General features: G+C 32.3%; 1 protein-coding gene across 2 annotated transcripts in view; it reads right to left on the reverse strand.

Annotated features, from left to right (window-relative positions):
* The window catches only part of LOC145317824 (osmotic avoidance abnormal protein 3-like), a 39,047-nt gene extending 16,777 nt beyond the window's left edge, over positions 1-22,270 (reverse strand). For both annotated transcript variants that reach the window (XM_080159095.1, XM_080159096.1), the window contains exons 1-15: positions 22,170-22,270; positions 18,514-18,625; positions 16,937-17,011; positions 15,526-15,606; positions 14,668-14,743; positions 13,984-14,045; positions 7,020-7,093; positions 6,344-6,449; positions 5,725-5,801; positions 5,048-5,120; positions 3,941-4,132; positions 3,413-3,550; positions 2,644-2,740; positions 2,285-2,409; positions 1,014-1,102 (exon numbers count right to left, since the gene is read on the reverse strand). In XM_080159095.1, coding sequence (XP_080015221.1) covers positions 1,014-1,102; positions 2,285-2,409; positions 2,644-2,740; positions 3,413-3,550; positions 3,941-4,132; positions 5,048-5,120; positions 5,725-5,801; positions 6,344-6,449; positions 7,020-7,093; positions 13,984-14,045; positions 14,668-14,743; positions 15,526-15,606; positions 16,937-17,011; positions 18,514-18,594 — 1,346 coding nt within the window. In that variant the 5' untranslated portion in view covers positions 18,595-18,625; positions 22,170-22,270. The remainder of the gene's footprint in view (positions 1-1,013; positions 1,103-2,284; positions 2,410-2,643; positions 2,741-3,412; positions 3,551-3,940; positions 4,133-5,047; positions 5,121-5,724; positions 5,802-6,343; positions 6,450-7,019; positions 7,094-13,983; positions 14,046-14,667; positions 14,744-15,525; positions 15,607-16,936; positions 17,012-18,513; positions 18,626-22,169) is intronic.
* Between the last annotated feature and the right edge of the window lie 237 nt (positions 22,271-22,507).

Consider the following 22,507-nt stretch of genomic DNA (forward strand, 5'->3'; position numbering starts at 1 on the left):
AAAATGATTATGATTTATCATGTGTCATTTTAACTGAAGCTACTTTTTCACGGGTCAAAGAATGTAGAATATCTCCTAAAATAACTACCCAAAAACCTCTAAAGTTTGCTTAAGGCCTTTTCTGGGAGCACCATGAAGCCATAGTTCCGATTTAATAAATTTTTGATAATTGTATGTGTGGTAGCCTACGGTCTTTAAATTCGAAATCGTCCAGAGGTGTATAAAAATCAACTGCAAGTTCCCGCTTTGGTCTCAGATAAAAATGTCCAAAATCGAGCTACCCTAGTATTCATACTTACATTTCTGTATATGATGGCGCTGTTACAGAAACAGATCTTATTCATACTTACATTTCTGTATATGATGGCGCTGTTACAGAAACAGATCTTATTCATACTTACATTTCTGTATATGATGGCGCTGTTACAGAAACAGATGTTATTCATACTTACATTTCTGTATATGATGGCGCTGTTACAGAAACAGATCTTATTCATACTTACATTTCTGTATATGATGGCGCTGTTACAGAAACAGATCTTATTCATACTTACATTTCTGTATATGATGGCGCTGTTACAGAAACAGATCTTATTCATACTTACATTTCTGTATATGATGGCGCTGTTACAGAAACAGATCTTATTCATACTTACATTTCTGTATATGATGGCGCTGTTACAGAAACAGATCTTATTCATACTTACATTTCTGTATATGATGGCGCTGTTACAGAAACAGATCTTATTCATACTTACATTTCTGTATATGATGGCGCTGTTACAGAAACAGATCTTATTCATACTTACATTTCTGTATATGATGGCGCTGTTACAGAAACAGATCTTATTCATACTTACATTTCTGTATATGATGGCGCTGTTACAGAAACAGATCTTATTCATACTTACATTTCTGTATATGATGGCGCTGTTACAGAAACAGATGTTATTCATACTTACATTTCTGTATATGATGGCGCTGTTACAGAAACAGATCTTATTCATACTTACATTTCTGTATATGATGGCGCTGTTACAGAAACAGATCTTTCATTAACTTGCTGAAGTTTTTCCTCATAGTGCCGTCGCATTTCCTCAATCTAAAATAACGCTTTTTTAGTATAGGAGCTAATATGTATATTTACATATACCATACTAGCGGTTTCCTTTAATTGGTTGGTTCATTTAGTTGAACGTCCAAACGATTCAACCACTAATTGTAATATACAAAAGGGATAATTTTGTGTATTATCATTAGGGCTGTTGATAAAATTTATTGGCCATTGTCTTATCCCTTTAGATCCCTGGTTTTTCGAGATATTAGCGGAGATGCTTTGTATATTTAATAAGGATGACAACATCCATAAGTAGCGAAGCTCAAAAATCATGGAAGAACATCAAGAATTAACTATAGAGTATTTAAATACAAAATAAAAATTTATATAAAATCACGAACCTTTCATGATTCATAATGTGGAAATCTAGGAATCGATCTAGCACCACAACCAATTAGTAAATCTTAATGAAACTTTGTGGAATTATGTAAAATGTAAACTTATTCAATCCCTGAAATTTCAGCTGTCTATCTTTTATAGGAGCCGAGTAAATCACGTATCCCCCAAAACGTTTCAGACAGACATACATACAGACGGACATTTCAAATTATAGAGTACCTTCGCTACTAAAAAGAGACATTCTTTTACTTTCAATAAAGCATAGACATGCCCATTCAAAAACTGTTACAAAATTTCCCCCAACTATTATGATTACGAAAAGGCAGGGTGAGGTAAATTAGTTCATAACACAATCTCTGATTTGATGGCTTAAAAGCTTTTTTTTCTTCAACTAGCATATCCAAACTTTTCCAACAAACATTAAAATATTTCATTTTAAAGGTTAATTATATTTATGTTTATTGGCGGTGACCACGAATTTATCGTCCATTGTCTTATCTCTCATGTTTATAAATATTTTTTGGGAAGGTAGCACAACTCTCCCAAGAGATATCGCCCTAAGAATAAATGCTCCCCTCACCCAAATGAAAAGTAGCCGCAAGAGCAAAACTTGTTTTAAGGAACCTAGTAATAGTGTCTAACTTTTTATCTTTGTGACGTAACAAAAATCGAAGGATGAGAGGGGAGGTGGGAAAGGAAACCCCTAAAAAAGATATGGATTTTTTGTTACGTCACATAGATAAAAAGTTAGACACTATTACTAGGTTCGGTTTTAAGCATACGATTTTTATTTTAATATCCTGGGAATGGTGAGATGAATAACTATACCTCTTCTTGCATTTTCGCCTTGCTCTGTTGTTCAGATTGAAATTTTTGTTTAATTTCCTGCATCTCTTTATCATATTCTTCCCGCACCCGCCGTCTCTCTGCCTCCAAAATCTCCTCGTTTGGCACTAAAAAAGGGATGTAGAATATAAAATGGATAAAATGACAGGGGGAAAATTATCATTAATTTTGGTTGCTTACATGGAACTCGTGTATAGGTAAGTTCGTTCATCCAGTAGGATAGGAATGGATGGGGTAAAGGGGGTGGATGTAAGTATAGTTATTTTAGCCCGCTGCAAGTTTCACTTTGTTAGGGTACATGAAAATCTGGTGCAACATCCAAATAATAATATATCCATTACCTGCTTGAACAAAAGATGATTCAGGTTTATTGTCAAGCATCTCTTTTAGCTTCTGAATTTCAGATTGATATTCACGTAATAGAGCATCTTTGGGGTCCTAAATTAACCAGGAATAAGGTATAACCAACAAGCAAAATAAATCTAAAATAATATTTGGGGGGCAAATGGAGAGGTCGTATTTTACGATGTGTTGCCCCCCAACGACAGCTGAAAAACATGTATAAGTTTCGTTATTTTTTCCCGAATTAATTTCGTTATTGGTATAAGCTGTAAATTAACATAATTTTAACATTTTTTTAGAGAATATATACACAATAAACATATCCGTAATCCTTAAAAGAAACAGGATGTCTGTCGGTATGTCTGTATTTTAATATCTCATTGTCAGCGGAGCGATAGTGTTCTTCTTTAAAGCTTCATCACCTAGAAATTCCTTTTAATTTAAGACGGATAATTTTGTCTGATTAATCATTTTTGGTAATAATTCTATTCAGAAACTAAATTTAATTATATTATTCACGCAACCTCTACACATGATCTATAATATTATATTCAACTTTGGCTTCGAAACCGCGATTGATATCCGCTGGATTAAAACCGGTTCTCCACCATACTGAAAATTCATATAAGAAAATTAAATCTTAAAATAATACTATTTTATTCAGAACAGGCTTCCAGCCCCTCGTGGATAACCAAACTGATTTAAATTTTTTTTATTATAAGATCCGCAGAAAACTGTCAATAAAACGATGCGATAAATAACTGTTACCTCATTAATCTTTGGTTTATTCTTGATATTTTTGGCACGGTTGGCGTATCTCAGGGTAGACAGGGTTTCATCATAATTATTGTCCGCCGGGGACAAACAGGCAACCATCATTGTCTTGGTATTGCCACCCAGAGAATCCTAACATATAATCCTTATAATAAAGTAACAGGATGTATGTTTGTCTCTCTGTGTGTCTGTATACATGTGCGTGTACCGAAAGATCTCGCTTACCACGGAACCGATATCGTTCTCCTTTACAGGGAAGTTTCTTTTAGGTCATGGGAAGGTATATAACTTTTTTTGAGAGGGTACCACCACCCTCTCAAAAGATTTCGCAAAAAAAACATAACAAACCCCATCTAACGACGAAAGAATGTTTTTTGGTAAACAGCTGATATTAATATAGCTTGAAAAGAAAACATTTTACGTGCCACTAGAAGCCTCTAGGGGCACAGAAGCTAGTTTTGTTTATACTGCCTACCAGTCTTTTTTATTGATAAACCATTATAAAATTCAGAAATCTTTTACCTGTAACATACGTGTCAGCTTGGAATCACGATATGGAATAAAGGTGGACTTGCCATCCACGAGAGCAGATATCACGTTGCCCAGGGCGGACAGGGAGAGGTTGATCTTGTTGGCCTCCTTCAGCCTCTGCCCCTCAGCCTGGGTCTTGCTCTGTCTCTCACTTCCGGCAAGATCAACCAGGTTCAATTTACCCTGAAATAAAATAAGTTATTTATCGGCCTTTCGGGGTCACCAAACTAGTTTTAATTTTATCATTTTATTCATAATATGACACAATACATGATTTTTTTTAGCATGGCTTATATCCGGTTTTAATCCAGCGGAGACGAAGCCCAATCTGTCCCACTTTTGTACCACTTTTGATTCCTGTGACCTCATAAAATGAGGGAGATGAGAGGAGATGTGGGAAAGAAAACCCCTTAAAAAAAATGGATTTTTATTACGTCCGAGGAATCAAAAGTGGTACAGATTGGGTTTCGTCTCCAGCGGATAATGATCGATTTTTGTATCAATACTGAAAAAAATATTACTGAATAAATTTTAAAAAATTCATGAGTATGGAAGCAAATATTAACAGTAAAAGATGCAGATAAGTAATATTTTCATGTAGTTTAAGTTATAACATGAATAAGAAAGAATAGATGGTAGCTAAACCTAGTTTTGTTAAAATTATCTTATAAGTCTAGGATCGCAGCTACTTTAAACTACGGCACCAGGGACAAGGGAAGGCTATTCTGGCAAACAATTCTTTAGAGCTGATTTCATAGATTTACAGTTAAAACTAGATGATGAGATTATGCAACTTTTGGCAGAATTTGATAAGAAACTCAAGCATTATTTTATTAGTTTTTGCTCATTTTACTACAAGCCATGCAAAAATGATAGTCAGAGATTAGTTCCATGTTCAGATTTGAGATGAGGTTTAGTGAATTTAGATTAGCGAATTTACACAACTACATAATCTACTCCAAGCCTTTTTTTATAAGAGTTGAATCATTCATAATATTACACACTAATTAAGGTTTCGTGATTAGGTTGCATGATTTTAATAGACTTGTTGGTCAGACAGACCTTCCCTTGTCCCTGCTACGGCACAAGCTTGCTTACCTTTCTGATGTGTTGTCCACCATCAACCCCTGTATCCAGCATCTCAATATTTATTGTAAATATCGAATGAGATCTAAAATTAAATAAATATTCATTTATGGAATAAATTCGATTTGTTCAATGCCAAAGAAAACAAATAATCTTTTAATAATTTTAATAATTAGAAAGAATAGAGAGGGCAGGGGTTAAATAACTGTATCTTTACGGGTTGGGAACTCTGTGACCAATTTCACTTGGGACTTTGAATATCAGCCAATAGCGTCGGAAATATTAACACAGCCAAGTCGCTACAAAAAATCAAAAAGCAATTTGTTAGCAGACAAAAATGGTCCCCACCACTAGAACCAAGTAGTTGTCTGGGTTGTACATCTGTATTTATATATTTATATGAAGATAGCTAAATGTAAGTTAAACCTTTTTTGATACTAGAGGCTTCGCCCCTAGCCTCTAAGGGCTTTGCCCCCTGAGGTAGTTTTTTAAAAAATAAAAAATATAAAAAATTATGGGTGCCCTGAACCATACTCCACTCCCCTAATTCTGAAGAGTAGAATCCGATCGGTTCAGTGGTTACCGAGATCTTAAGCTTCAGACGGACAGACGGACAGACATCAAGCTACTTTGTATTATTGATGAAAACAAATCCCCCCCCCCCCCACTCATAAAAAAATGGTTAATACCTGGATGAATCTGCGTTCATGGCCGTTGCCCCCGTAGATCTGTTCTTCCAACCTTTGTCCATCAACATCTCACATTCCTTATAAGAAAAAAGAATTATTAAACAAGGATGACAACATCCTTAAGTAACAAAGCTCTAAAAATTAATGGAAGACAAAACAGACAAAATGCATCACAGAGAAGACATTCAGTTAATAACTATGCAATAATCCATAGAAATCACGAAACCTTTCTAAAAAATAATATAACATCATAATGTCTTTTTTGCATGACCGACAGACTGGTGGACAATTATACACTATTGATATAGGGAATCTACACCAAAAATTTCAGCCAACTATCGTCAATAGCAGCCGAGAAAATCTCATTTTCCTTACAGTGACTGATGGACTGACGGACATACATAAGGCATTATAAGTTGCTTCGCTACTAACAAAAAATAATAATGCAGAATATATTTTAACAAGCAAAAAATGTTCTTTACCCTATCCCCTCCCCATGTACTGTATGAACGAACTGACCAATAAATGAATTAAGGGTCATATTAGCAAGCTCAATTCACTACGAACTTTCACCTGATAATATATCCATCTATATCATTATCCTATATCCAACCCTTACCTGTGTATTATGTACAGGATGTGTGGATATTCCATCGACATAAATTCCCTTGTCAGGATTTTCTCTCAGGTCCAATTTTTTCTTCACATCTTTCCCCAACAAATCTCTAAATAATGAATTTATTATTACTTGGATCTTACACCAGATTATTATTATGTGCTCTGATAAAGGGAAACCTGCAGTTGACTTAAATTGATCCCCTCTTTTACCCCATCCCCTTCCCTCCTACTGAATGAACGAACTGAACAATAAATGATGTCCATGTTGACAACCAAAATTGATTTTATGATTTTTTTAAAATTCTTGGAAAATTGTCTGCTATACATGATTTTTCAGTTTGCCCAAGAACCGGTTCTAATCCAACGGATATAAATCGGTTTCCAAAACAAACTGGAAAAAATATTCCTAAGACTAATATGTATATTAATGGTCTAATCCACAACGATTGTAACGATATTTTTAAACAAACAGACAGACAAACAAGTATCATATTCGTCTCAAGAAGTAGCTTATAAAGCCTATACAAAATGACGCCATACATTACAAATGACCAATGATAGGCCAGTATATATTTCACCACTGGTCAATTAAAGTGTATACTGGCCAAAAAATTTGTCAATTTTATTGTATTTTTATAGGCACTATAATCTGTTTCTTATCTCAAATAAGAATTAACCTTATTTCTTCATTATATATCTCTAGATAAGATGCATGCACCAGGTACTTCATGTTTTCACTTGAATCTATTGCCTACAAAAAACATAATTATATTAACACAATAATAACAAAAGATTAGTATTTTCTGATCTCCCTATTAATTTCATTCAAAGTGTCATAATATGTGAACTGAACAAGATTTGTTGAAACATAAAAAAAGTTAGCTATCCTTCAGAAATTATTTTTCAGTATGGCTACGAAACCGATTAATATACGCTGGATTAGAGCCGGTTCTCAGCCATACTGAAAAATCATGTATAGCAACGTATCACAGACAATTTTCCATGAATATTTTAAAAATATAAGATTAGTACCTTTTTCTTTAAATAGCTAGTATCAATAGTTTACCTCCATCCTACTTTTGGGTTAGATTTTATGATTTTTATTGTTTCGTCCTGCGTTAACAAATAATTCTAAGTGGTAGTAAAATGGTTATGGTTTTTTAAAAGTAATTAAATTACCTACTGTTTTTGCTCTAACTCGGGAAAATATTTATTTCAATGGCAAAGCAATCGATATATTATTATTTGGAGTTGCAATAGATTTTCATGTACTATAATAAAATGTTAATCGCAGCTGGCTAAAATAACGATACTCCCATTCATTCCCTTTACCCTATCCTCTCCCCTTCTACTGGATAAACTAACTGACCAATAAATGACCATGTTAGCAAGCTAAATTAAAGACAAATTTTCCTCTGTCAATAAATCCACGTATATCCTATATCCATTCAGCCAAGCAATCCCACTCCGTGACGAACGGACGTAATTGTGGAAAAGGTAATCTGCCAAATATTTCGGTTATTTCAAAGAATTTCAAATTGTCAATGTACAAACAGATCAAAATAGAGATGATTCAATTTTTAAAAGCGAAGCTTCTGTATAATTAGGGTCGGTCAGTCCGAGACAGTTGGCTCTTTTCTTTAGTTCAAACAGGTTGGAATTGCCCTATCGATTTCAAACTTTGTATGATGATTTCTATACCAGTTAGGTACGGTTTAAGAAGCGCAGAGACTCTATAATGGTTATCAAAAAGTCCGTGCGTCCTTTTAAAACATGCTGATTTTTTACTTTTTAGACAACAAAGTTTTTTTTACATAATTATTCTATTCATCTGATTTTTGGAAACTGATTCCTATTACCACAAGGTACAATGTTATAAGTAAAGCAACTCTTTAAATCAAGTCCTAAAAATGTAAGTATGTCCTTAAATAGTATCATGTATTTAAGACGTTTGTAGCAAATTTACTTACAATTTTATTTAGACTTATTCTGCTTATTCAGTTCTGACACTCAAGTGTTAATGTTCTAACGTTTCAGGGCTTACTTTTATGGATGTATTCATCCTTTTTAAATATCTAAATATGTAATCTTTCTTTGAACTAAATTTAGAAATAAAAGTCTGACTCATTTTTTCTTAAATTTAATCCTTTAAAGCAAACATTTAAATCATCTAAAACATGTTGATATTTGTTTTTTAGAAAAGAATTAATTTGATTTTAAAAAGATCTAAAGGCAGTTAACCACTAAACATTTGCTAATCTACCCTGCCATGAGATTAATTAAAATCACATAAACACCCAAATGTCTTCTATGTCTTCTCATTTGTTAAATAAATTATTCCTGCTTGAGTTGATTAAACTAGCAATGTCAAAACTTTTTCACCAAATTCTTTTACCAACAGATCTATAGTATATAGTATACAACTACCTCCCTTCATTTTTCAAAGACCTCTTTCCTCTGCTTCTAAATTATTTTCTGCTACATGGCTGTGTTAATATAAGCGATACCATTGGTTGATTTTCAATGACCTAATAGAAAGGTTGAACAAGACGGTTGTGATGGGGAGATACATTTATTTAACCCTTTCTCCCTCTAGTGTTTTACTCTAATCTTTTACCTAACAAGGAGTATCTACGTAGTTTTACCATAATAGGATGTGTCTATTAATTTATCCTAAATTGTCTTATCCCTTGAAATCCCTGATGATTTAATTCGTTTGTAGATGTTTATCAAAACAAAATGCTTGTACGCGTGCCTGCTCTACTGCCCCCCCCCCCCCCTTCCACGGCTTCACCGCCCCCTGCTGCCTTATAATAATTTGGTTCATTAACAAGTTCTTCCAGCAAATCAGCAAAAAAATTGATTTATTTTTACTAGGATCTTACACAAGATTATCATGTACTCTAACAAAGTGAAACTTGTAGTCGACTAAAATAACTTTTCTCCCCATTCACCCCATTTATCCAATCCCTTCACCTCCTACATGATGAACGATCTGACAAATAAATGATGTCCATGTTAGAAAACTAAGTTGACAACAATTTTTCCCATGTCAAAATATGGAAAATTTTATGTAATACGATGCTATACATATTTTTTCACATTGGTTGAGAAAATGTTCTAATCCAGAGGATATTAATCGGTTTCGAAGCAATACTGATAATTGCTATTCTTTATTTTTTCTCAATCGGTATCATATAATAATTTGCTATTTTTTTTACAAAAAATAAGCATTGTTGTTTTGTAATCTATAATTTTTAGTAATTTTGTGAGTACACCTTCTATTAAGGAAAGGCTAAGATAAGAGAATGGGCCGGTCAACTTAAAACCAAAATGAAAGGGTTGGCTGTTAGTTAATTTATATGATGATAGGTCAATTAAATTAATGAATTTAACCGTTTTTCTATATTTTTCTTTCACATTTTTAACCATTATAGTTAAGTTGTTTCTGGAGATATCCATAAAAAATAACAACATTTTGTTTGTCTATCTGTCTGATTTCTCAATATGGATCACTGCGGTTCCCTTTTACAGTGAAGCTTCTTATAGGTTTAGGGAAGGTTTATAGTTATTTTGGGGGAAGGTACTTCTAATATCATAAAAGAAATTATCCCTAGAAATAAATCAACTCCTACAAAAAAATAAAATGTAAAGTAGAGGTTCAATACTACCATCCCTGAAGCGCCATATAGACTTGTATGAGCCTAGCCTTTAGTTTTTAAAAATTACCTACTTTTTATTAAGAATCGGATAAGAAACAATTACTACTATAGTATATACTAGCGGCTACGCCCCCTATAAGCCTCTAGTGACACTTTAAATGGTTTTTTTTTGTTGCGTTCAAGTTTCTACGATATGTTGCGTACGATACCTCGCAATGTTACGTAGGAGTCTCTATACTTAAAATAAAATTTCGATTTATTATTATTTCTCTTGGTAGGATGGTGTTACCTTCCTCCAAAATAGTTATAAACCTTCCCGGGACCTATGAGAAGCCAACATGTTAAGGAGAACCCGATCGGTTCAGCGGTTAGCGAGATCCTTCGGTACAAACAAACACACAGACACACAAACACACAAACATCCTGTTACTTTAGTATAAGGATATATCTTAAAGATATGGTTCCCAAAATTTTATATCAAAAATCACCCTCCATCCCTCCTACCGCCCAACTAAGTGATAAAGAATTACAGGGACAAAAATTTAATAGGTTATACAACAAGGTAAAATTAGATTTATTCGTTGGCTTAATAACTTTGGGGACTTTTATTGAATTTTAACTTGATAGTTCCTTAATTTGAGTGTCCAAACGTTTTAACCTTTAATTGTAATCAACCGAAGAGGTAATTTTGTGCATTATCATTGGTGATGTACATTAATTTATCGGCCATTGTCTTATTCCAGGCTACTAAATAATTACTGTTGACATTTGCAGAAGAAATAATAACTCAATTATTGACAGCCAGCCACCTGAAAACCTAACCATTAATTGGAGTGTACCACCGTTGCAGCGAGGCCTTGTGTGGGGGGGGGTTTAACGGCCACGGAAGGGAGGGAACATTAGGCTGTTTATTACACTAGTCCCCAAAGTTTTAAAATAATGTAATTTTAGTCGTGGGCTTAATAACTTTAAGGACTTTTATTGAATTTTGATTTATTCATTCATTAAGTTGAGTGTTGAATCTACAGGAGAAAGTAATTGTTTATCACCATTGTCTTATCCCTTTAGATCCCTGCACCTTTATCTTTTTCGATAGCCTGATATCTAGTTGCCGAATGTGTACGCAGTTTCCTGGGTGTTTCCTCATCCTAGCTCAATATTTACTACTAGCTACAAATCTTCAAACTTCCCTTGAAATAATCAAAATTTGAATGTGTAAACGATTTATACATTATACATTATAAATTTGAATTTTTGATTTTTTTTTTGAAGTTTGAAGATTTTTTAGCTAGTAGTAAATATTGAGCTAGGATGAGGAAACACTCAGGAAACTGCGTACACATTCGGCAACTAGATATCAGGCTATCTCTTTTTCTTATAGAACCCCTTACCCCCCTTCCCCACCCCCAACTCCTATAACCATTAAATATTTAATAAACCCTTCCTCTCTCCCTTCTCCCTTATAATATTTTCTTAATAAGCTCTCTAATTGGTTAACCCTTACACTAACTTAAACAAAAAAAGAACTTTAAACTGTAAAAGCAAGAGATCTTAAAGGGTGAAAATTTATGTAAATATCAGTGATGATAAACAAAATTACCCCTTCAGTATATTTAAATATTTGGTTTGAAGTTTGGACTTTGCAAGTTTTAACAAATTAATCAAGACTAGCGGCTACGCCCCTAGAGGCCTCTAGTGGCACTTTAAATGTTTTTTTTTATATTCAAAATACGTCTATGTTGCGTTTGACGTTTATGTTTGCGTTGAACTCTCTTTCTAAAATGAAGAAACGTAAAAGAAATTAGATTATTTTGTGATTTCTCTTGGGAGGGTGATGGTACCCTACCCTAAAATAGTTAAAAACTTTCCCGGGACCTTTGAGAATATACCCTGTTAAGAAGAACCCGATCGGTTCAGTGGTTAGCGAGATCCTTCGGTACAGACACACAGACAAATAGACAGACAAACATCCTGTTACTTTAGTATAAGGATTTAATGTTATTGCCAAAAACATTACGCCAACGAATGGCAGAACATGTTTATAAACCTTTGGGTATAATTTACAGTCCAATGGCCCTCCCTCAGATGCAAAAAAACACAGAAATTTTAAAATACAAAACAAATTTCAAACTAATTTCTTCAAAAATAAAAAAGCTAAAAAGTTGTACCTATACTATTATTGGCACTTTTAGGTTTCACAAAATACATGCAAGATATATTAAAAGCAAAATTTATATTTTATGAACAATTTTTAGTAGCGAAGCTACTCTATAATTCACAATGTCCGTCCGTCCGTCTGTCCGTCCGTCTGTCCGTCCGTCCGTCCGTAATTAATGAATTGGGGGAAATGTGATTTTCTCGGCTCCTACAAAAGATAGAAAGCTGAAATTTTTTGACAACATTCCCATCATTAAGGAGCACAATTATAAAACATCAATGGCGGTCGGACTGCTTTTTAGCAGGTTTTAGGCTATTTTTTATATTTTCCAAATTTTCCCCATAACTTTGGTGTTTATGGTCCGATTTTCAAAAAATTTTTCAGTTAAAGATATCAAAATTAAATTTCCCGTCATTTGAAGAAAACAACACAGACGGTCAGACTGCCTTTTTGCAGGTTTTTGGCTATTTTTATATTTTTCACATTTTTTCCCCATATCTTTGGTGTTTATGGTCCGATTTTCGAAATTTTTTCAGTTACAGATATCAAAATTAAATTATTCTGTCGTTTGAAGAAAACAACAATGATAGTCAGACTGCCTTTTTGCCGGTTTTTGGCTATTTTTACATGTTTGACATATTTCCCCATATCTTTGGTGTTTATTAAAACTGTTTTGCATTAACAGTTTTAAAATATTTTTTCCCATTGTTATGTGCATCTAGTTTGCAATTTACTTTAACCGTCTTCATCATACAAAATAAAATAAGGTTTCCTGTTTTTCTCCAACAAATCTATTCTTGATTTTAATAAATACACTTTAAATCTACTTCTACGTATTCCCATCCACAATTTTTGTGCTTCGCTGCTTATGGATGTTGTCATCCTTGTTAACATCATAATGCGGGGATTCATTTAGGATCCGATTTTGTACAGTATATATTTGTACATATTTTTTCAAGCTTTCTAATTATTTTCAAAATAATATATTTCTAATTGGATGTTGCTTCAGATTTTCATGTTTTCTTATAATGTGCCACTCGCAACTGGCTAAAATAACGCTACCCCATCCATCCCCTTTACCCAATCCCTTCCCCTCCAACTAGGTTAACGAACTGACCAACAAAAGAGGTCCATATTTTTAGCAATATTTTAAAATTGACTACAAATTTTCCCCTTTCAATGAATCAACATATATCCTATATCCATTCATACGAGATATTTTACTAGAATTAAAAAAAACGAACAGGTTTCTGAAACTAAATGTATTAATCTATTATTTAAACTTTAAGATGCATAGTTTTATTAGTTATTTCTCTATATAGCTTGAAGACTTGCGTACATTCTAGGTATATTTGGTGGTTGATATCCAATTTTTGTTTTTAAAAATGCAATTATAAGTAATTGGTAAATTAAAGAACACCCAATTTCTACTTTTTAAGTATTTTTTAAGTGTTCCCATATAACAATTAAATATTTTTAATAGCGTCTATATAGCCCCTCAAAAAATTAATGGTGATAATCTTTTTTAACTTTGCCCCTAGCCTAGGATAGTAAAAGAGGGTCAGAAAAATAGCCTTAAACCTACAAAAGATATTGATAAAGCTTTCCCGAGAATTTTAATCATTTCAAACCAGTATTTTCCGAGATCTAAAGATTCAGATAAAAGAATAATATTCTTTATTATAGGAAAGATTTAAAAGTTGCTATTATTAAATTTCCACTGTCCGACATAAACCCCAACCTTTCAATGCTTTCCTAATACCATTTAAAAGGGGTTAATAGATTATCTTCTGTTGAAAAGAATAAAATAATAATAATCACCTCAAAAATATGTTCGAAAGCCCTTGGAATGATTCCACGTTGAGTTGGGGGGTCCGGAATTCCTGTACAAATAAAGAAAAAAAGATTTTTTTTAAAAGACACATTTAAACAATGACAAAAACTATTTTCATCCGTCATCGGTGTTGGTCAACACTAAATAATATCTGGGTGGCGCTAAATACTTGCAGAGAAAGGATGCAGTGATGAAAATACCAACAGATTTGCTTTTTTATTCTTTAACAAAAGCCTGACCGGCCTAGATAAACAGCCACGCAGTAGGCTTTGTGTTTGTCATGAAAAGGGGGACTACTCAACAAAATGTGATAACTTATTTAAATTTTTACAAACAATTAATGAATACATTTACTACACTAGATAAGGAATTTTATGAAAATGTGTTAATTTGAGCGCGGTAGGTAGGTACTAGGTAGCAAATAAAAACATTTTTATTTGGTTTTCCGATATAAACGGTAGCCGCATTTTATTTTGTGGTTTGTTAATACCATTTGATAGCCAGATCTAAATCATTATAAATTTTACATTTTTGATTTTAGTTTTTACAATTAAATACCGTAATTTTAATTTTTCATAATAAGTTTATATTGTAAAAATGTTTTAAATTCGTTCGGATCTGATATAAATTTTCAAAAAAGGATGAAAAATATAGAAAAAAAAGTGCATTACCTTGCATAGAAAAACTTTTTCCGCACCCTGTTTGTCCATAGGCAAAAACTGTTCCATTATACCCCTCCAAAACACCCTGTATAATAATTCAATTTAGAATATGTTAATATTATATATTAGCTTCTTAAAAAAATCATTTAATCATTAAGACAAACTCAATATTGACGAAAGATTTTAAGGGATAAAATATTAATAAATTGATACATTCCCCCGATTATGATAAACTAAATTGTTTATATATTATAAAGTTTAGACACTGTTGTTTGTATCAAGATTTAAGAAAGGTCAAAGCAAACGAATGAGAAAATTTTTTATAAAACTTTATGTACCAGTATAATTTACAGTCCAATGTCCCCTCCCTCCTTTTAGTAAAGTAGGCATCCAGGGCGGAAGGTGACATTGGGCTGTTTATTACACTAGTCCCCAAAGTCTTGTAATAAAGTTTTCTAATTTGTAGGCTCAACTATTTACCTTGGGGATTTTTAATGAATTTTTATTGGTTGGTATATTTAGTTGAATGTCCAAACGTTTCAAGCAATAATTATAATCTAAAGAAGGGGTAATTTTGTGAATCAACATTGGGGAGGGATGTGCATCAATTTATTGGCCATTGTCTTATCTCTTTAGATCTCTAGTAGGCATCACAGTTATTGTACAGAAGCGTCGCTTTACAAGAATACTAACCCAGGGACTTCCAAAAGGGGGGGGGGGTAAAGGTGTGATTTCCCCCCCCCCCAAATGGATGCACCCCCAAAAAATTTTTTTTTTAAAAGCTTGGATGTCCCCCTCTATGATATAAAGATTATCCGCCCCCCACCCAAAAAAAAAAATGAAAAAGCTGGAAGTCCGTGTACTAACCTCGACAAGTCCAAATCCATTGTCATTATAAATTTGTTCAGTAGTGCTATCAGGACCATATACACCATCAAATGTAAATGACTAAACAAAGTAAAAATTGTTTTTATTTACATCGTATTATAGACAGCTTTCCGCGGATATTAAAATGGATTTTAACATTTTGACAACAAGCTTTGTCATACCGTTAGGGGCCGAAAGCTAATACTATTAGATTTAGGATTTATATTTTGATATTCGTGGAAATTTACCTTTAATACGATACTAAACATGATTTTTCAGTTTGGCTGAAAACCGGTCCTAATCCAGCGGATATTAATCGGTTTCAAAGCCATAATTGAAAATATAGTAATTTGTTTCGCTTTATCCCATAAAACTTAAAATTTAAGAACTATATTAAAAACAATGGCTGATTTTGTGGTTAAGAAGAGTCCAATAAAATATCGAAAACGAATGTACAGAATTTTAGGGAAGCTTATTATTGTGATTGCGGAGGTATAGGCGTAAAGGGAGGTCAAATTATAATCTGCAAGAAAAAAAAATCCCTCGAACAAATTCAATGTACCCTGTACCCAACGTAACCTAACCTAACCTAGAGAAAACCTGAATACTTTGAAGAAAAACTACCCCTAACCAAATCTTTTATTCAAATTTATTTGGACGCTATACACTTAAATAAAAAAAAATAAAAAATGCCTCCACCCCTAGCCTATCTTGTTTCAAAAAAATAATAATTTTTCTCCAATTAGAGCCGAAGCCACTTGTAAACTTAAAAAGTAATAAAATACTTTTAAGCTATAAAGCTGCAGTAATTATACTAAATACATACCTTTTATTTACATTTCCTGAATATCAAATAAATACACGACTACTTAATATTTTATTGATGATGTAAATTATTTATCTTTTTACCATAAATAATTAATTTGGTTGACTAAGTTAATATGAAACTACTGATTTTAGTCAAGTTAAATATAAAATGCATTGTTTTTATGTTGAGTGTACTTAAAATGAAATTGGGATTTCCAATATTTTTAATGGATTGTAATTAAAATAATGAACAAGCCCAAACGCTTTAAAAAGTGATATAATTTTCTTCAATGGTTTTGCAATGAATTTATTATTATTACTTGAGTGTTACACCAGATTTTCATGTTCTCTAATAAAGTGAAACTCGCAGCGGGCTAAAATAAATTCCTATCCACCCCATTTATACAATCTCCTCCACTCCTACTGGATGAACGAATTGTACAATAAATGAGTTCTATGTTAGCAACCTACATTGACAACAATTTTTCCCCTGTCATAATATAATTATTTGTAAATTGATTCTGCAAAGCTGCATAAACATAACTGTCGTTCAAACGTAGTAAAAGAGTAGTTTCGCTTATAGTAATATAAAGACAATTTTTACCTTCGGTGGAGCATTTGGATCATTTGGTTGTTCTATACTACATGTATAGGTCTTCTGGTCCATAAATACAACATTCTAAAATATATATAACTATGTTATTAGAGAAGCATCTCTATAATCAAGTCTAAAAGTGTAAGTATGTCCATATAAAACATTTTGTATCTAAGTAATTTAGGAGAGATTTACATTCACTTTCGTTAAAACTTACCAATAAATATTTTGCTGAAGTTCTAACTCTCTAAAAGTAAGTGCTCATTTTTTAAGCTTCGCTTTCTTTTGATGTTGTCATTCTTGTATTTTTTTTAATAGAAAAAGGACATTGAGAAAAAAAACTTTTTTCTTGTTGGAAACAATTTTTTATATTAAGTAATATTGCTTTTTTGTCTGAACCTTAAGATATCGCAGTTCCGATTAAGATATCCATTTTAGGGAAGCATTCCATGGTCCCGTGACGGTTTTAGGCTATTTTCTACTCTTCCCTCCATAGAGCCATTGTATGTTAGGGGCTTGGCCGCTAATTATCAAGTAATATGACATATGCACGGACAAATCAATATACAGAGTAGCTAATAATTAATCATACAAATATGTATAATAACAGATTAATATTTAGTGACCATTAAGTTATGAATAAGAAAGATTAAATTAAGATAATTTTAAGAATAATATAATGAGTATATTATTATTTATGTGTCATGTCATCACATATTAAACTTAATTGTGATAAAACAACAAGCACCGCCCCGTGTAATTTCATTTCTTAATCCACACAAAACTCCGCCCCCTTTAAACTTCCTTACCCCCCTTGCTACTACTTATCGCCCACTGATAATTTGCTCCGCCCACTTGAGGGATAATCCCCACCCCACCCCCCTTTTCTTGAATTATCCACCTATCTTATCTGATTTGTTAAGGAGAAGAAAATTTTCCGGTTATCTTAATGTTTTTCTTATCGCGTCGTCATGTGGCCGTTTGACCGTTGCCTAGCGCATGGTTCAAAGATTAAGATTGTTTCCACCTTTAAAGAAAATATTTAAAGACACCTTTTGGTGGTTATTTTTAGCCTTAATGAGCCCTTTAATAAAATATAATAGTTGTCGCGTGTTTTTTGGTGTCAGGTTGTTTATGGTATTCGTATTAATTCCACAGTATTATAGACAGCTTTCCGTGGATATTAAAATGAAGAAATCAAAAAATTTAAACTAGTTTTGTTAACAACAAGGGACCGAATGCCCAGGCTTTTAAAAAGGTTTTAATTTTATGATTTTTATTTTAATATTCATAGAAAATCGTCTGTCATACGATGTTGTGCATGATTTTTCAGTACGCCTGACAACCGGTTCTAATCCAGCAGATATGAATCGGTTACGAAACCATTCTGAAAAAAAAATATTATAAAATTGTTATCAAATTTAAATATTGCTTAGTTAAAAACTTATGTTTTATCAACAACGGGAAAAAATCGATCAACGACAACTAAGATTTCTATTTTAAGAAAAATATAAATACTGCTACAAATTTTTAGACTATTCTTCCTCTGACAGACGAACATCCCAGTACTTTTACAAATTCTTTACCTTGCATTTTAAGTTTATTTCTCTTTTGTTGAAAGGTCGGCACCTGACTACAACTTTGACCGTCTCCGGGTCTCCGGCCATCTTGATGACCGCGGCTCTGCTTTCCTAACTCCTGAAAATAAATCCTTGTTATATACCTTTACAATTTGGCCCAAAGTCCCTAATTTTGACCGCCAGCGTCTTAATGACCGCTAGTTGCTATAGGAATGAAAGCTATGACCAATTCTTTATCCGGTCATCTCTTTTGACCGCTTTTAATGACCGATTGCATATAAACGGTCATTTGAATGAATGCTTTGCCGCAAAAAGTAAAACAAAAATTTTGGTAATTTCCAAAACTGTGCCTTTCTCTAAAGTATTTATACCAAATAAGGTTTGTTTAACTTTAATGGTTTAATAGTTATTTATGATTTTGACTTTAGTATTCGTGGAAAATTGTCTGTAATACGATGCTATACATGATTTTTCAGAATGGCTTAGAACTGGTTCTCATCCTGCGGATATCAATCCATTTCAAAGCCATACTGGAAAATTAATTCTATGTATTAATTTCCATTAAAGCCAAAAGCATCAAAACACCAAATCTAAATTTTGTTGGTTTGGATTCCAATTATCTATAGATGCAAGAATTGGATTATTGGTAATTTGGAATAATTTTTGGTAGAACAAGGATGACAACATCCATAAAAGCAAATGCTCAATAAAAATTAACAAATTTTTTAGCAACAATGAATCTTCCACTAATAAGAAGTCTGAACTAAAATTCCGTATATATCTGTCCCAAAAATACTTAAATGCAAAATATTAAACATGACCATACTTTCATTTTTCGACTTAAATATAGAGAGTTTACGCCTAATCATCTTAGAAATCAATATTCCAAAAATAGGATAGTTATATTATGTAATTAAATATATTCAAACAAGGATGACAACATCCATAAAAGCGAAGCACTGAAATGGTAGGACAAACAGACATTAACACTTTTAAAGTGTCAGAACTGAATAATCAGAACATAAATGTATAAGATTCGAAGCAAAATTGTAAGTAAACTTGTTGAAAAACTGCTTGTACAGAATAATGTACATGGAGATACTTACATTTTTAGGACTTGATTATAGAGTTGCTTCGCTTATAATATTGTACTTTGTTGTCCCAGGAATCAGTAAACCAAAAATCAGATCAAACGGATAATTATATCACATAAAAATTTTTTTGTTAAAAAAGTAGAAAATCAACATGTTTAAAATGGACGTACGGACATTCTGGTAATGATTATAGAGGGGCTACTCTTTCTTAATTATAAGTAACTATAAATAAAATTATCATGCCAAGTTTGAAATTCAGTTCTAAGATGACTAGATAACGATTGTGGCTATCCGTACGGACAGACAGACCTGAAATGTAGGGAAAAAATTATATAAATATTGCAGACTATTGCATTTTGTCCACTACGGTTGTACGTCGTCTATAAATTGGAAAAAAGAGTAAAAATTACTCGACACAACGTAAATTAATCCTTACTGAGACACAGTGTCTTTTTTTTATATTACAGAAATTATTCTGGGCAATAAAAGTAACAATAAAAATGATTGGTGGAAAGATAAGGGGAAAAAATAATATCCAGTATGACTTCAAAACCTATTAATCCGCTGGACTAGAACCGGTTCTCCGCCATTCTGAAAACTAATGTATTGCATCGTATTACAGACAATTTTTCACGAATATTAAAATCTGTTTTGATATCCGCAGAAAGCTGTCGATAATACAATGCGATGAAAAACTATTTAAGGTTCTAATTTCAATTCGATAATAAACTTCTTAATAAACAGACATACGAATATACCTTTATAAAAGAGAAGCTACGTTATTAAGCAATATATGTTAAAAATGGATATAGGATATATACGTGGATATATTGACAGGGGAAAATTTGTCGTCAATTTAGGTTGCTAATATGGAACTCATTTTTTAGATGGTAGGTATCGTTATTTTAGCCAGCAGCGAGTATCACTTTGCAAATGAAAATCAGGTGCAACATCCAAGTAATTATAATATATTGATTATGTTAAAGCGTACAATAAATGTTTGTGTAAGTCGTATGTAGAAAAACAAATATCGATATTCATTTTATTTTATTTTCATATTTAAACTCTTTAGTGGCCACTCTTTATATCGCTTTGTCCGTCTGTTCTTTAAATCTTTTACTTTATACAATAATTGAATTATTGGATAAAAGAAGAAATACAGAATATAGAATATACTTGTATATTATGACAGTAGAAAAATTGTCGTCAATTCAGGTTACCAACATGAAACTTATTTATTAGTCAGTTCGTCCATCCAGTAGAAGGGATAGTGATGGAGTAAAGGGGTCAATTGGTATCGTTTTTTAAGCCCGCTGCTAGTTTCAACATGAAAATCTGATGTAACATCCAAGTAATAAAATATCCATTGCTGTAATTGTTATATATGTTGTCATCCTTGTTTCTCATTATTCAAGCCACACATAAAAACATGTTTTTTAATGTTTTTACCAATTATGTCTTTACAAATACAAATGGATAAAAATGTAATTTATTTTATGAAAGCATTTTAAAAGTAGTAAATGTTTATCTTCATGTTAATTTCTTTTTGGTTATTTCATATAGTTAAACATATAAAATTATAAAATATAATCGAAATTAACTATTTTTTTGGCAAAAGAAAGTTTATTTTAATTCTAGGCAAGCATGGATGTGTTTACCATTCCGCTACCTCAAACCTTGAAACCCCTCATTTTTTCCTTCAAAATTTAAATAAAAATGCATTAGATTAACCCCCCCCCCCCAAAAAAAAAAAAATAATAACAATTTTTTAACCTCTCATTTTATTTTGTTTTATAGCTCATTGAATTTTTGATGAGTAACGTTAAAAATCCGCGATTTAACAAGAAAGTTACACGAAGTATTCATGGTCGGGACGAACGTACGGACATGTGATATAGTTAGAGTAGCTGCGATAAGTCTCTTAATAAATATTTTAGTAATACAGGCTTATAATCTAACCTAAATTTGTTCCAGACATTTTAATTTTGTAATGAAAATTTGTCTGTTAATTTGATGATTAAATATTTTACACAATGTTGTCTTAAACTAAATTAGATCTTTGATAATTTTTCTACTATTTCTTCGGTGGATTAGAACCGGTTCTCAGCTATACTGAAAAATGTTTATAGCATCATCCAGTTTTCTATGAATATAAAATAATTGCACATTTTTATATCCGCGGAAAGCTGTTTGTTGTAGAACAAAGCGATGAATAACTATTATCATTATCATCCTGAATTTAAACAAGGATGTAAATGTTAAAAAGTAGCGAGGTGCAAGTATTTAATTTTTTAAATTTCAAAACAGATATACAATCATTGGATCATTGGTCTGGGGAATATTCCCAGAAAATTCCAAAAGCTTTTTACGTTTACGTACAGTTGCCTATGATATTACAGGCCAAATTCTTGGATTAGTTTTTAAATTCTTAGGGGAATGAACACAAAAAAAATTAAGATGTCAATTTCTAATAATAGTAAATAAAAACAAAAAATCTTTCGGGATGAACGGTTATTTTGAATTTCAGAGTAGCCTCGCTACCAAAATGATTAAATGAATAATAATTACCTTTTATGTACAATACAGTTTTATTTTATCTATTAATTATTTTGGTCCAGTTTCATATCAGGGGGAACACTTCTTCTTTTCTTAATCATTTCTTATCATCTGAAAATAGAGATAATTCAGGATCTAAAGGGATAAGACTATGACCGATAAAGTGATGTACATCCTCAATGATAAAACACATAATTACCCATTCTCTATTGAAGATTACAATTAAAGGTTGCATGCATCATTTGGACATTCAACTTAATGAACCAACCAATTAAAATTCAATAAAACGAATAAGAAAAACTTTGGGGACTAATGTAATTAACATCTAAAATGTCCCCTCCCTCCCTGAA

Source organism: Acartia tonsa, chromosome 4, assembly GCF_053477335.1.
Source record: "Acartia tonsa isolate MP-2025a chromosome 4, ASM5347733v1, whole genome shotgun sequence".
NCBI classification, from domain to species: Eukaryota; Metazoa; Arthropoda; class Copepoda; order Calanoida; family Acartiidae; genus Acartia; species Acartia tonsa.